The sequence below is a fragment of the Botryllus schlosseri genome, chromosome 9 (genome assembly GCF_051294905.1).
Source record: "Botryllus schlosseri isolate E-star chromosome 9, Bs_hap1, whole genome shotgun sequence".
Taxonomy (NCBI): domain Eukaryota; kingdom Metazoa; phylum Chordata; class Ascidiacea; order Stolidobranchia; family Styelidae; genus Botryllus; species Botryllus schlosseri.
This window is the reverse complement of record NC_137244.1, coordinates 6,936,375-6,952,645: the sequence shown is the minus strand read 5'-3', so window position 1 is coordinate 6,952,645 and position 16,271 is coordinate 6,936,375. Positions and strand designations below refer to the sequence as shown.

The following is a 16,271-nucleotide window of genomic DNA, read 5'->3' as shown; positions in this document are numbered from 1 at the left end:
TACGCTTGCAATCTTTGACAGCATACATAATCGTTATATGAAAGTTGTGATCACGTTTTTATTCAGATTTCGATATTTGGTGATATAGTCCCAAATTTGTGTGAGGATTATTGGTAAGGATTAATATTTTAGAATGAATTCGTTCCAATCATTGCAAGCTCAGGAATATGAATATAGTACCTACACTCATAACGGAAAGAGTGTATATTTCAACCCGTGTACCATCCCTGATAAAAAGTGTGTGAATATACACACATGACACAGGAAACCAGATCCTACCTCAGACTTATACCGAGGTATAAATCGAGAACAACGTCTTAATCCAAATTATGCATGCACATATTAACGTAGAAAGGTATGCACGTATGATTTATGGTCGCGATATAATTATGAGTTATTGCTTTCGTGTACACTCTTTCGGCCCTTTGGGTGTGATTACACACCTTTTCGTTGAGAGTTTATATATAAACCGCCGATGCTACAAGAATGGATAATGTTTATCATGAGTTGGCACATGAACATTTTGTGTATTTGTTAACCCTGCAATTTTACGGGTAAGATACTTATAATGTTTCTCATGCGAATCGGTCGCTTACCTTGCGCATATGAATGCATCAAATACCATTCGATAGTAAAAACAGTTATCTAAACTTCCAAATCGTTACCTAAAAATATACTTAACTGAGAAAATCTGACATTATCTGGGCTAGTCATTGCCATTCGATCCGAATTCGTGGTATTTTACAAAAGCCTTGAACGAAAATCATACATTGGCCATGCTATAGGTCGGTAACAATAACAATAGGGACCGCGTAGGGTGTACCATGGAGGATTATTCACAATAAATCATGAATAATATCAACAACATCATCTGCAATCTCGGACGAGACAGCAAATGGTACCTAAAAACATCCAAAATTGAGAAAATCAGAGATTATGTGTGCTTCTCAATGATCTCCGATCCGCATTAGCGGCGATGTACAAAAGCGTTGAACGAAAAGAGCCAATTGTCCATTGTATAAGTCGGATGATAAGTAATAATTAATAGGAATATCGGGGTGGTTTGAAAGGGCCATGGAGGTCTACACAGCACAATGATCACTAAATAGTAATAACAACGGCTACTTCGACAGGGGATAGCGCACGACAAGACGAGGAAAAGCGCTATTTTTCTGGTATTCATGAGTCAACTCTGCATATCCCTATTTTAATGATTTGTGTTTTTATCCTTTCTCTTAGTCCACTTGTGCTTGCGGTTAAGCCTATCAGACTATGTGTAGGCCAGGCGTGCTAAACTCACTTTTGGCCGCGGGTCGGGTTCGATCATTATAATCGCTTGTGTGCCGGTCTGCCGGAGCAGTCAATTAATACCAAAATGTTACTTCAAAATCCCTATCGTTTTCTGACATTGGAATGATTCATTAACGAGACTATACATAATAAGTAGTAATACGACTCATAAAACGTCTATTTTGATTTACAAACAATGGAATTAACAATAATACAATACTTGGCTATTGAATCAGGTATAAACCGCCAAAACCACTGGTTCCTAACCAGTGGGAATTTTGTAAATTTTAGGGGGGATTTGTCTTTAGAATTGTAACGGAAGGTATTAAAGGTCATATACATCGTCAAATACAACTTTATCTTATATTGAAAAGTTTTTCCCGCCGAACATTTGTAGATAAAAACGACTGCCGAAAAACGCAGCATGACGGAGAATTTCGAAGTTGAATGTGGAGGGTCCCGACCTTACGAAAAACTAATTCCGAATCACCGATTTGTGCTATGACGTCATATGTTGTGCAAAGTCGTCAAAGCAATCCCACCATAGTATCATCATAGTGCCCTATATGGTGTGGACGACCAGTGTTGGGATGACTGGAGTCAGACTCGAGTAACCTTTTTCGTATGACTTGACTTGACTCGAGTCACTTTGCTAAAATGACTTGAGTTGACTTGACTCGGCGTATCAGATATGTGGATTGACTCGTGACGAGTCAATTTCAAGTCATCAAGTAATCGGTATCGATAAAAATCACGGTATCTTGCATATCTTCGAATTGTTTTCGAAACGCTGTTGTCACTTGTGAGAGCGACCAATTATTAAATGATCGTGCGTTTTACTGAGCCTCCATTGTTTTCTCACACATAAATTGACCACAAACGAAGTGATCGAAGCTTACAGCTTACGTTGTCGTAAACTAATAGTAAAGTAATTTAATAGCACAATATCTATTTCTGTTCTCTGTTCTTACCTTCACCAAACCTCTTGGTTTATTCAAATTGAATTCGAATATTGTTTATGTTCACTCAACCATCGGTGTAGGCTCGAATTGAATCATATCATTATGTAATGTAATGTATTTCATCTAATCATTTCGTTTCTCTAATCTCTAATTTCTTCAATCTGTAAACTGAGGCCATGCAATTACTTACGTAGTTCAACAGTGCTACGTATATGTGAGCGATACAGCGCCTTCTTGAGTCCATATTCAACTCTATATTCGTTCACCGGTTTAGAATCAATGACCACTCAATCTGTATTTCACACAGCTAGCAAAATACAATGATGTAATTATGCCTCATAGTTCGAAAATGCAACTTGACTTGAATTGTGACTTGACTCGAGTCACTTCCAGAAATCGAGTACCTTGACTTGACTCGAGTCACCTTCGAAAATCGATTGACTTGACTTGACTCGAGTAAAAATGTGCGATGACTCGAAATGACTCGTGACTCGAAGGTAGTGACTTGATCCCAACACTGGGGTGGAAACAACGAGACTGAACGACACACTGCGTTATCAGTACAGCAGCAGCTTTCCATTGATACCCATTGTATCAAATTTAGCCCTCGGCAAGCCGGTCAAAAATTGCCGCAAAGTTGCCTTTGGTCAAATGGAAAGTATGACGTAACCCAAATGCATTGAGCCGTTTAGTCTCGCTGTTTCCACGTCATATAGGACACTACGGTGTCACTCGTTCACCGCTGCACATGACGTACCACGACAACAGTCACAATTCGACTACTGATCGGGCCCAGTTGCCTGCAACCAATGATATCTAACTCAGGGCTGTGGAGTCGGAGTCGGAGTCTGGGTAATTTTCGCTTGATGGAGTCGGAGCCGGAGTCGGAGTCGTGAAAACTATAATAGCTGGAGTCGGACTCGGATTCGGAGTCGTGGAGAAAATACTGACTGGAGTCGGAGTCGGAGTTTGTGAGAATGACCCTGACTTCGACTCCGACTCCGACTCCAACTTCTCTATCATGAAAACATTTGCCTTCAAAGAATTTTCAATAGAATTTTTATGTACCACCAATCACTGTTATTAAGAACCATACAGTTCAGGTGCAGCCAGCCCGTGGCACGCAGGCCAAATTTGGCACACGGGAAGGTTAGGTGTGGCCTGCGAGGTAATTCTCGAAATTATTTATGACATCAGGTACAATTGAAAGGCCAACCAAAATTTGATTAGCATGACCGCGAAATTTGATGCCGACTAAAACAACAGTTATGACGCATTGACGTATCCAGGGGCCAGCCACATTTATCCCAGATCTTCGTATATGACCATAAAGTAGAATATTTCATAGCAGATTTGTTTGACTTGAAATTTTTCTCGGTACTTCGCATGATTCATTGTCACTAGATTTCTTGCATTCAGTATTTGAGCCCCCTTCTGAAAATTATAAATACATAATATTCACAGAATTGAGTCTAACTATATTCGCAATTAGGAGATAACGTGTCGTCCAACATACGGCTTCGCTTGTGCTCTCGCAGCGAGATCGTCGACAAAACATTTGCACAAAATGATAGAGGCATATTCACTGATAACGTCGATTTTGCTATGTCTAAACGTCGAATAATCCTGTCCTTGCCAAATGAGCCCAGTGGTATACAGATGCGACCCCCAATGTATGTTAGCAACATATTTATTGATATAATTCAGTCATTATCTTGCAAAAAAATCGCTTTGCGCAACCAGGGCCTGTTTGCGCACTGCACAATTGCATGACATATTTTTATCAACTTTAGAGCGTATTAATATAAGTCTTGTTTGCAATGTTACCTAATTCGCTCCTATCGGACGACTAAAAAAAAGGCTATCAACATTCCAGTTGCCCGCGCAATGGTTAGTAAATCTCATATGTCCCTTTGCCCGAAAAAGTTGCCCACCCCTGATATAGAAAAAATTAGATATTACTTGCAAATTACAATTCAGTTGCACAGGGGAAGAAAATCGCAATATGCGTATTCGCGATGCAGTCAAAATTGATGCAATTTTTGGAATTATACCATGATACTGTGGCAGAGCAAATGCATCGGCTGGTTTTGTAAAATTGTAAAAATGATATGAATATGACCAAACGATGCTTCCCACTTGACAAAATTAAAAATATTTGTAGTGTAGCTTAGCTGTTTGGGTCGAACAAATGAATAAGAAAGACCGCAAGTCCCAATCCTTGAATACTTGATTAAGTACATGTAGAGACTAGACATAGGCTATATGGTCTTTGACTACATAACTAAATTCCATTTATGGCCAATGTCTATTAGTAGTAAGAGTGATTGTGCTTGTAATCAGGATAGTGTGAAATGACAAAATTAGTAAGTTCAATCTCTTTATTTGTTGCTGACTCATACACAAGAGCTACACTTGGATTTTTTATCTACATTTTTATTATTCAGGATTGGATATCTGCCATATTTGAATGATTCATACATTTCAGGATATTAGAGAGTCCATGTTATAAAAACTTGAAAAAGGAAGGATATTTAGCAAATCTTTCTTTCATGTTAATTGCATAGTGGATAATTCGAGCTGTGCCACAATGAAACAATTTAGCATGCCATCGTTAATCGTATGTTTGCATATTTTTAATGGTTGTATGATAGTCATTCAACCGACAATGTGGCATATAATTTTCGAAGTAAATTGGTAATAATGCTGGAGTCGGAGTCGGTACGTTTAAAGACCCAGGAGTCGGAGTCGGAGTCGGTACGTTTAAAGACTCTGGAGTCGGAGTCGGAGTCGGTATATTGAAAATGTGCGGAGTCGGAGTCGGAGCCGAAGTCGGTGGTTAAATTCACCGACTCCACAGCCCTGTATCTAAGAAGGACTGTAGGACGTGTCATTACAAATCATATGTATGACACTTGCCAAAGGAACTCCTGGGGTTTCCGGGAACACCCGTTAAAACCACTGTACAAGACACAGCTGCGCAATCGTTTATTTGTGAGATTGCCAACATGACCAAGTCACAAGCGAACTCGTTGATTGCGAAGAGTCGTGCGGCGTCTCGAATTACGAGAGTTCACGTTCCGAATTCAAAGCGTGCTTGCGTGAGCTGGTCGCAAAATGTTTCGAAATATTTTTGACGCTGCGCGGTAATCGCACTCGAGAGAGCTAAATAAAGATATCGGGTATTCTGACTTGTTGTACATGTACAATTGTACATTAGGGCTCTTCAAAAGTGACTTTTTTTCTCAAATCGTACTGGCTACTTGATAAAATTGTTAGGTTACCTAATTTAAGTCTACACACAAAATTTGGTTCAATTCTAGCCAGTAACCGCTTTGCTACAGGAGAAGTAAGTTTCTTTTTATTATATAAAAATAAATATTAAAAAATTTGAAAATTTCCTGTTCACCCCATGAAAGTGTTAGGCTGTCTATAGAAACCATGCTCACCAAATCTGGTTCGATTCCAGCCAGTGGAAGCGAAGTTATTGCCGTCGAAAAATTTGGATTTGAATAAAATAGTATTTACGGTGAGCACAACTATAATAGATAAACAAAGAATCGGTCACCGTAAATACTATTTTATTCAAATCCGAATTTTTCGACGGCAATAACTCCGCTTCCACTGGCTGGAATTGAACCAAATTTGGTAAGCATCGTTTCTATAGACAGCCTAACACAGTGGTTCCCAACCTTTTTGTCTTCATTTCCCACTTCGGATTTATACCGAGCCTTCATTCCCCACTAGGACCGTAACCGCACTTCGTCAGACCCCCGAAATAAACGTTGGTTTTGGGCCCCCACAGGGTGATAAACCCAACTTCTGGAGGGCTTCGCCCCCCAGAACCCCCTCAGCCCCCCTGAGCCTGTACTATTTTTCCCCGCTACTTATCAGCTACATTGGGCCTACTGTTTAGTGCGTCGTCTTAATACGAATAAACGCGCGAAGCGCGAAAAATTCACATAATTCGTGTTTGAATCGGTCAATATGATCGGGGATTGCATATACTTTGCTCTCAATTTTTATCCCCTCTATCTGCTCACGTAGTCAGATTTACCGGTAGAGCTGAGTGAGGTGTGTATAGGAAAAGGTACGACCCCTATAAATAAGAATTAAACATCTTCGGGCGGACCCGTTGGTATATTGACTTCGTTACATTATGCTATTTCGTGACCTCCTATATCTGCTATGTCAAAAGATATGGAAATAGCCAAAATTAAAAGGCACACACGATTTGAAATTGGTGTTGCCTGTGGGTTGACATTTGTCGTGTGGGTTTCAGATCGCCAAGACAGGAACATTCGGCGCCAGCTATTTATATCCGCCTATGGGCAATTAAACATATATGTATATTGTATATTGTCTATTGTCTATATATATCGAAGTTTTCGGTCACCACAAGGGCATTCCTTCTCGGTCAAGGTCTTGTCGCTGCATGATCGTTCCGGCACACTTCTTGTAATCGCATGTTACATGGCCTGTAACTTCATATGTCTTGGTGCGTCGTAGCGCAGTAATGGCCGACGCCAAAGTCTCCATTTTTTATAAATTCTACGTATTTTCGTGGGGGAAGGGTACGTAATAATCAAGATATTCGGCAATATTAAATCGCGCACCCAGCGCGAAAATAATTTGAAAAAGTGGAATTAATTTTCAGAAAAAATACTTTATAATTTATCTTAATTCATGAAATAATTTTGGGCCCCTTTGAACTCGCCATACCCCCAATTGGGGGGTTTGGGGTGCGGCAGTTACGTTACTGTTTCCCACTACCCAACACTTTTGTCGTCACAGAGCAGCTATTTGCTGGTTTGACTACACAACACAACCACATCAGTACGCAAGACAATCGCCTATAACTGCAACATGAAACGTATTGTGAACCGATACCAGTAACGCTGCAAATTTCGCGAAAGCGTTATTTCACGTCAAACTAGTCGTGCTGGATGCGTTTGTGACGCCATCATTGGCAATCCAGAGTTAAAAATGAGGTTTTGTGAACAACACGCAATATAATTTTCGATGCATTCATTCCAGAGCAGTTAACTGGTAACGGTAATTGCGCATGTGTCTCCGTGAATATGTAGACTGTCCTGTATATAATTTTGAACAAATGCGTCTATTCCTCACCAGAAACTATTGCATTCCCCACCAGTGGGGAATTCCCCACCGTTTGGGAACCACTGGCCTAACACTTTCATGGGGTGAACAGAAAATTTTCAAATTTTTGATCATTTGTTTTAATATAATAAATAGAAACTTTCTTCTCCTGTAGCAAAGCGGTTACTGGCTGGAATTGAACCAAATTTTGTGTATAGGCTTAAATTAGGCAACCTAACAATTTTATCAAGTAGCCAGTACGATCTGAGAAAAAAAGTCATTTTTGAAGAGCCCTATTGTACAATGTACATATTTTCAAGTTTTGTGATATCTTCGCCGTTTCAATTATATATGTTGTGCTATTTTGTCGCCTCAGATACAAATGCCTGAGAACAAGCGACCCAAGTTTTAGTCGAGAGCAATGCGTTGTGAACCAGAACCACTGTTATACAGCAGATTAATCACCGCAATACAGCATCAGACAGGGCATATATTAAACTTTTCGCGTAAATGTCCCTGAATATCCCTATATCCTTTTGAGTGATTTTTATTCCAGTATGTACATAAAATATCAATACTTTCATAAAGAAAATCTTTCCCCTTCATCGGGTCATCTCGTCTCAGCCGTCGCCGAATTTGGACTAGTAGTCGAGGTCGTAGCCGCTCGGTTCATCTCATCTCGCTGGAGTCGATGTCAATTTGTAGTCGTGGTCGTAGTAGGAGCCGCCGGTATCTGGCGCTCGTTTGCGTTTGTGGATTGGGTTGGGTACAGAGGTGGTCAAAGTAGTCAAGAAAGCTACTCAAGTAGAAGTAGAAGTAGCGACGGAACAATCTACTCAAGTACAAGTAGAAGTACTTCTTTCATGAGCAACCTAAAACTACTTGAAGTAGAAGTAGAATTGACTGTCTTTAAAAGTACTCAAGTAAGTAAGTAGTTGTGAAAACGATCCTGATTGGATGGATTATAAAAAGGTGCAAATTAAGCTATGTGATAGGTGACGAGCTTGATTCATATTGATGCATACCAGCAGGTATCCAATTTTCGATAGCATAAGAATTCGTCCACATCATGGGATGAAAATGATAGTATTGATAAGGAAATGCGATACTAATCCTCTGTTTTCTCGAACAACACGTTTTGGAAAATAGCATGGTATGGCGCCATCCCCCATATTATAAGGCCTGTAGTTTAGTCGAAGAGCAATATGGAGATGTAGTATAGGATACGGTGTAAACACTTTGCGCGATTAGTAAACGTTAATAAAAAATAAGGTGGACCATAAAAATGCCATATTGTGTAGCTGTATTTCCAGAAATTAAAGGCATTACTGCACTTGCTTTTATACTTCAACATGTATTCGGAAAAAAGAACTGATATTAATTATAACTCAAAGTATATGATGCTGGGAATTGAAAGTGAAATATAAATACTACTTTCTAAAAGCAGAATATGTATTTCATGTTTTTAGTCCAGAAATTTTCAAAGGTGGTATGCTAAAACAGCTCTAAAACTAAAAAAAAAGTCAAAGTCCACTCTTCCTGATTAGGACACGCCACGGACATATATGCTAGATTACGATATGACAAGAAAATGCTAGATTGCAAAATATCAGTTTCAAACGTTATGATGAGCCATATAAACTGTGATGAATTATTTCATATGGGTGAAGGGCGACAATGTGGTGTGAACGGAACCACGCCAACCCTCCACCTAAATTATATTCACCAATACTTTCGTGAAATCATACTGGTAACTCCGTATCCACTGCGCGCGAAGCGCGACGAAAATTCTGTGCTTTACCAAACTTTTATGAAAATTAAATGTTAATACTCCGTGAAAACAGCTACGAAATTCCTCAGGTTATCTTCCTGATTGGAAGATTGAACGACTTCTACTTGACAAACTGAAAATAGCGAAAAGTAAGTGAGTAGATCACAAAATATTAAGAAGTAGAAGTAGAAGTAGCGAAAATCAGATCTACTGGAGTAAGTACCAGAAGTAGAGGAAAACTACTTGAGTACTTCGAAAAAGTAGAAGTACTTCGTTACTGACCACCTCTGGTTGGGTATTGGGTATTCGGTGCGGAGTGGAGGTGGGGTTTGGAAGGTGGGGGGGTTAGATGGGTTGGGGAAGGGTTTAGGAAGTAGGGTAGAGTGGGATTGGATGGGAGGTTTGAGTGGTTGGGATATGTTTTGGGTGGATTGGTTGGGTTTTGTGGGTCGATAAATACGATACGATTTATCTCGTTTTTTTCGGTGCGTTCAGTGGGCTCGCTTAACTTTTTCGGTATATTTTACTTCTTATATCATTGATGCGTTGGTCAATATTTTGGGCGTATTCATTTTGGATGTCGAGTGCATTTTTCCATTCCCACACAAGGGTTTTCACGTTCATAAAGGCTTTTATTATGGTCGGAGCTTGCGGTCCGTCGTATACGTTGCGCATTATCTCGTCGGGTGTAGCGTCGATAGTCGTTTGCAGGTCGTTCTCGAGATCCTGTATTACAAGAGAGAACAGTTTTCTGTAAGTTGCACATTCGGCGAAGGTATGGCGCATAGTATCTTCTGCATGTTGGCAGAATTTGCATTTGTTTTTCAAGTAGACGTCTTTTCTTCGTATCCAACCCGCGTTGGTTTTTCTGGAGCACTCAGTGTTAATGCGATACGAGGTCTCGCGTTGCTTGTTGTCAATGTGATCTTTGATATTCGGTTGGTATAGCCATATCTGTTTCCAGTCCGACATTCGGTTTCCTCCTTTCCTCCTATATCCAAATCCATTAAAATAAAATGCTCAAATCCTAATCCAACCGAAATTGCCACATACCGCTTTTGCAAATCCAAATCCACGCTAACGTGTGAGTTGTGGTGATAGTCGAGCGATTAATAAATTATTCCATATATCGCTTATTATTCCGTTTCGCTACACGCTGGGAAGCCGTCAAAGCATATAGCGTATTATTATTATGATCATGAATACACGACTATGACATTTGTGCGTATCGATATGGAGCACAAGCAAACCTATTGACAAATGGAAACTGGGCAGTTCTGAGACTAGAGGCATAGGCGCCAATGGAGTCGTGATACCGTCGCAACATCACTGGCTTTCGCGTAGCGCTACGGTCACCGGTGTTGTATAGTCTAAATCAGTCCCTAAATTGTGGACGCGAGCAAATACAGTGTACCTAGAAATGTGGGATTTAAGAAAATATCTAAACCAAGAATTTGCTTTGCCATCGAAGTAAATCGAGACCTGCTAAAAACTAGGTTGCGCAAGTGAGGTAAGTATGCTTCAATGATCCGCTTACGGAGAATCTTCAATGTAGTAATTGCATAATGGCGGCACAAACAATTGAGTACAAGGGTAGCGAACAGAGTGCCCGCGGGCGTCTGGTCACTCGTATAGGGACCAGATAAGTCGCCGTTGATGGCAGTAGCAAATATTCATATGAGATCTTTGAAGGTCGAAGTGGTGAAGGGTTTCATGTGAACAGCCGTTGAACATGGTTCAGTTGACGCTAAGGGTCGTTGTTCGTATTCACCCTCACAGACCTAAAGTGAATGTCATTAATATTCCCGAGCCTCGAAGCTAAGACTGGCGTTACGGCTCTCAGTGCGAAAGTATAGTGCAACTGAACTCCGAGTCGATGACGTGAGTCCCGGGAAGCGTTATCTTTGCTCGGTAAGGACTATAGAAACCCTGCAAATTACTCTGAAGTCAAAGTGAAGAAATTCAACCAGGTACACACTACACAGGTAGACAGTATGAGTATAACTGGTGGCAATAGTTCACTCTAACCTGCGCACGTGCACAAATTCGCAGTGCTGACTGCTGACACGGTCTCTGCGCACAGAAAATCTAAGTTGCGCACAAAATATCCGAAGTGATGACCTTTTTCAGTCGTTACGCACTGTTGTCCAAGGGTCTGCGCAGTGAGTTGGTGAGTGTTGTGCACAGGCTCGTCAAAAATCAGAGGGAACCTTGCCAGTAGCCCTTCGCGATTAATCAGTATCCAATAAGTAGCCTATAGCTCCTGGTTTCAAAAAAGGTTGGTGACCCCTGTTCTATAAGTACGTGCGATTGCTCGAGGATGATATTAATACTTCTTATAAACTGGTAAGACCTACAGCGCTCGCCGCATCATTCAACTACGGGGCAAACCAAAAGAAATCTGTCTTCATATTAAAAGCTTTCAAATCTTATTTCATAACAGCTGCACAAACATTTTATAACAAATTTTCAATATCAGGAACATTTTTTCGGTACTTCGCGCAATTTTCTGTGGCGAGGATTTGTAATTATCGACCCAATTCACAATTCCAAAAGAATCGATACCGGATCGGCGCACCAAACTTTGCCTTCGTAGCGGACCATTGTGCCACAGTGATCTCGGTACCATAAACGTGCGGTTCAGATAAAACATAGTGGCCTTCAACACTCTCGAGTTAGTAATAATCTCTGTTCAGGTGGATAACTGGATATAACAAGGTGGTAGGTGAGGTCAGTAGAAATGCTCGAAATGGTACGCGGATGCAAAAAGTTTGGAAAGCACTGGTAATGGGGTATTTAAGTGTCTGGAAATTGTCGCAAATAACAAGAGGCTGCTGTTATATCAGGTCTCCAACCATAGTAGGTTGTTGGCGTGGGCGCGTGGGCGGATGTCGTCTCCACAAACCTGCTGCAAAAAACATCGGAATTTGGATTGGCCAAATAATGCGGTGTTATGTTTCAGGTACTGCTTATGTGTGAAATTGAATAATATATTCATATTGAAATAAACCCGAATATTTCCGGCTGACACTCGTACAAAATTCAAAAGAACTTTGTATGTCAACGGAGGTATCAATATCTACATGTGACGTCAAAATTGGTCATAACACCGTTGACATAGAACGTTGGACGTCACATGTATATATTATCTAATTGTATATTCATTTTATGTACCTTCAAGAGTCTCTTCTCGTATATTTGTGTTCGCGGTGGAGCTTATATAAAAGTTCGTCTCCATTAGAACCGGAACCTTTTACGGTTTTGCACTAGCCCTATATGAGAATTTTCAATTTGTGGTACTGGTGAAAGAGGCTCTATACTTCTAGTAATACCGTTGGTTTCGTGGACTTTACTAAACTCCGCCAGACGGCAGATAGTTTTGGCATAAATCTGGATCATACGACAGTCAACGACGCGGGTCAATTATACATCAAGATCAAGGATTATATAGTTGAAAATGTACGCCTTGTGTAGTAAATTTAACGAACTCTTTCTAGATATAGGGCTACACTTTCTCCGCTTTCTACTTCCTTAAAATTGTTTTTCATCTGTCCTGAAAAGCGACACTTTTCATGCTTGAGTATCGCTTTATAGCAGTTTAATACCCCTTAGCTAAAATACGAGAATACGCTGACGACTCTTTGATCGCTCGCCTTCAATATTTGTATAGGCCCACTTGCTTGCATTTTAGAAGCATACGCAAAATCTCCGAAGCAATAGATATTTCCCGTCTGTAATTGTTTCCTCAACTACAATCAAGATCTAAATATTTTATATCAAACAGAGATAGTCCATCATCTACTTTCAGAAGAATAAATCATAATTTCAAAAATGTCCGAAGAGGTCATTTACCTGGAAACTACTAACAGCACCTCTTCCAATTCATCAGCGGAAATAAAAGTGTTGAAGTCGTGGATATTCTGGACATTTTCTATGTCAGCAACTGTATTGTCACTAATCACGTCCATTTGGATCGCCTTAGCATTGCTGAAGGATTACATTCGTCCAACCGACGTTATAAAGAGAAGTTTGACTCAAAAACTCATCAAAATATTATCCACGCTATGCGCTGTAAGCACGGCTCTGTTTTTTGTGGTGACCATTCTAGAGGATATTTTTGTGGAAATGTTTGCTCACGAATTTTGCGCCCCGGTGAAGTACTCGAAAGTCCTGGTAATGAGTCTGAGCGATTTGTTCATTTACACTGTTCTCTGGATGAGGCAAAGATCGCTTTACCAGAGCCCGTCGAGCACCCATTTGACAACTCCTACTCTGCGTGTTTTGAGTTGGATCTCCGCTATTTTGCCGGTAATTTCACCATTCGGTTCCTTCGCTTTTTTCGTGGTAACTTTTGAGTGGGGAGTTGTGGAAACGGGATGCACCGCTACCGGGACAACGTTTCACCCCATAATCAACCAGTCTGTGAAAATCATCGGAGCCACCGTTACGCAGTTCTCCCTCCTCGTATTATTCGCATACCCCCTGATCAAACACACTTCAGAAAACCGGAGTGGGGGAGAAAGTCTGCAGCCGCTGATTGTCAGATCGTTGGCGTGTGCGTCAGTCTGCGTGGTCACGGACGTAATCACCAACATCGTAATTATCACCATAGTTGTCAAGGACGGTTTTTACCCTGCAGCTTTGGTACAAGTCAACCCCATAGTGAATTTGTGCACGATTGTTGCTGCATTTCCGACATGGAGAAAAACAATGTTTCCATGCTTCCGGAAAGACCAACCAGAGGTGCGAGGAGACAGCAAGACTTCTTCCGGGTCACTGCAAGTTATTAGTTAGAGAGACTGGATGTTGAATCCAGATGATGAAAACGGGTTATTCCCTCAGCAAATATATATTATACATAGAATTCAAATCATGATGGTGGTCTTGTTCATTTTATTGTCGATAATGTTAGGCCTACTGGTTATAATTTTCATCAACGTAAATATATACTTGTCTTGTGTATTTAAAAAAAAGCATATAGAGTCGGAATCATGTACACTTGCAATCGTTCACAACATACATAATTGTTATATGATCGTTGTGACCACGTTTTTATTCATATTTCGATATCTGGTGATGTAATCCCACATTTGTATGATGCTTTTTGGTAAGGCTTAATATTTTAATAATGAATTCGTTCTAATCATTGAAAGCTCAGAAATATAAATATTGTACCTATTGTACCTAGACTCACTGCGAAAAGAATGTGTGTACCCTCCCTGATATAGGCTACTGGTGTGAATATATACATTATACACACATAGCACACGGAACCAGATCCTACATCAGACTTACATCGTGGTATAAATCGAGTTCAGCATTTCAATCCAAATTATGCAGGCATGTATTAAGGAAGGTATCAGGTATATAGACTGACACGCAGGCATGTATGATTTATGGCCGCGATATAATTCTGATGTAAATTCTGGTTTCGTGAACCACCCTTTTCATTCTGCGGGTGTGAATACGTATTCTTTTCGCTAAGAGTCAATATGAACCGCCGACACTAAAAGAATGGATACTGCTTAGTGCTTACCATGAGTTGATACGTGAACATTTTGCTGTATTTGGTAATAATGTTTATAATATTATATTATTATAATATATTTATAATGTTTCCCATGCGAATGGGTCGCTTACCTTGAGCATATGAATATATCAAATACCATTGGATAAAGAACGAAACAGTTAACGAAACTTCAAAAAATCGATGTATCAAAATATACTAAATTGAGAAAATCTGGAATTATCTGAGCTAGTCATTGCCATTCGATCCGGATTTGCGGTGTTTTACACAAGCCTAGAGCGAAAATCACACATTGGCCATGCTATAAGGTCGGTAACAATAACAATATCGGCGTGGTGTACCATGGAGGATGACGCACAATCGATCATGAATAATAAGAACAACAGCATTCTCTGCGATCTCGGTCGACACAGGAATTAGTATACTAAAAATATCCACAATTGAGAAAATCGGAGATTATGTGTGCTTCTCAATGATCTCCGGCGATTTACTAAAGCGTTGAACGAAAATGGTCAATTGTCGATTCCTTAAGTCGGGTGCTAAGTAATAATTGATGAGAATATCGGGGTGGTAAAGGGCCATTGAGGTCTAAACACAATGATTATTAAAGAATAACAACAGCAACCTCGACAGGGGATTACGCACGACACCTAGCGTAGTGAGGACAAACCTACATAAAAATCCATTTTCCAAATCATATGGTTCTCAGTTTTGCATCTATTCCCCGAGATGGTCAAAATAATAACGCATGGTTCTCGTTCTTCCGTAAAAGCAGGCCATAAAGCATTACAACTTCCAGCAAGGAAGCATCTACTACAGCGATGTAATGTACCGACGGAACATGGCTCAGTTTCGACATTTGGATGTGATATCATTTCAACCAACTTGCTCCCAGTATCAGCATAACAAGAAATCGTTGTGTGTTGATTTTAGATTTCCTGTTTGCGGCTATTTCAAGATTGTATTTAACTACTATGACATGTAACATTATGAATGCCAAGGCGACCATGGTAAAACAACAAATATGCCCTCAGGAGCGACTTGTACTTATAGCAGAACAGTTAACAATTTTTCATGTCCAACTAAGCCATTATTTGTACTTGAGTAGAAATGTAGGAGGTTACTATACCTGTATTTTAGTACCAACAGTGACTACTTTGATCAGGTCTATATATTTCCCAAATTCTGCCATTGCAGTGCATTAAAGTTTGGTGAGAATCCTCAGTAAGCGCAGGATTAACTTTGCTTCTCTTATACAACAGAAATAAAGAAGTAAAAGAACAAAGAACTTTTTTACGACTCATCTGTTGTCTCAGTATGGTGTGTGACGTCATAGCGAGACTGTTGGAAAAAAAGCAATCGATCGGAGGGTTGTGGCGTCACAGCACCAATGCTCCCGCAGAGAGTCACCGCGATAGTGACAGGATAGCGCGTCATACAAGTCAAAATACAGATTCTACTTACGCCTGGTTAAGATTCAAAATCCAATGCCCTTCAATCCCTTTCAACAAATACTGTTGTTGGCTACTTCCAGTGTAACTTCGACACGTTTTGAAGAAACAATTGCTTACTTTTTTGCATCATATTCATAACACGATAATTTCCCCACTTACAGTTTCTA

General features: G+C 40.2%; 1 protein-coding gene and 1 long non-coding RNA gene across 2 annotated transcripts in view; both read left to right on the top strand.

The window, feature by feature from the left end:
- The window catches only part of LOC145447143 (uncharacterized), a 307,246-nt gene that overhangs the window by 107,679 nt on the left and 183,296 nt on the right, over positions 1–16,271 (top strand). The gene's annotated exons all lie outside the window — the stretch shown is intronic.
- On the top strand, positions 12,221–14,828 carry LOC145447134 (uncharacterized). Its single transcript, XM_080325555.1, has one exon. It carries the CDS (start codon positions 12,955–12,957, stop codon positions 13,915–13,917), a length of 963 nt encoding a protein of 320 aa, XP_080181681.1. The 5' UTR covers positions 12,221–12,954; the 3' UTR covers positions 13,918–14,828.

Coding starts and splice junctions, on each gene's coding strand:
- LOC145447134 (XM_080325555.1), top strand. CDS start 12,955: ATGTCCGAAGAGGTCATTTACCTGGAAACTACTAACAGCACCTCTTCC.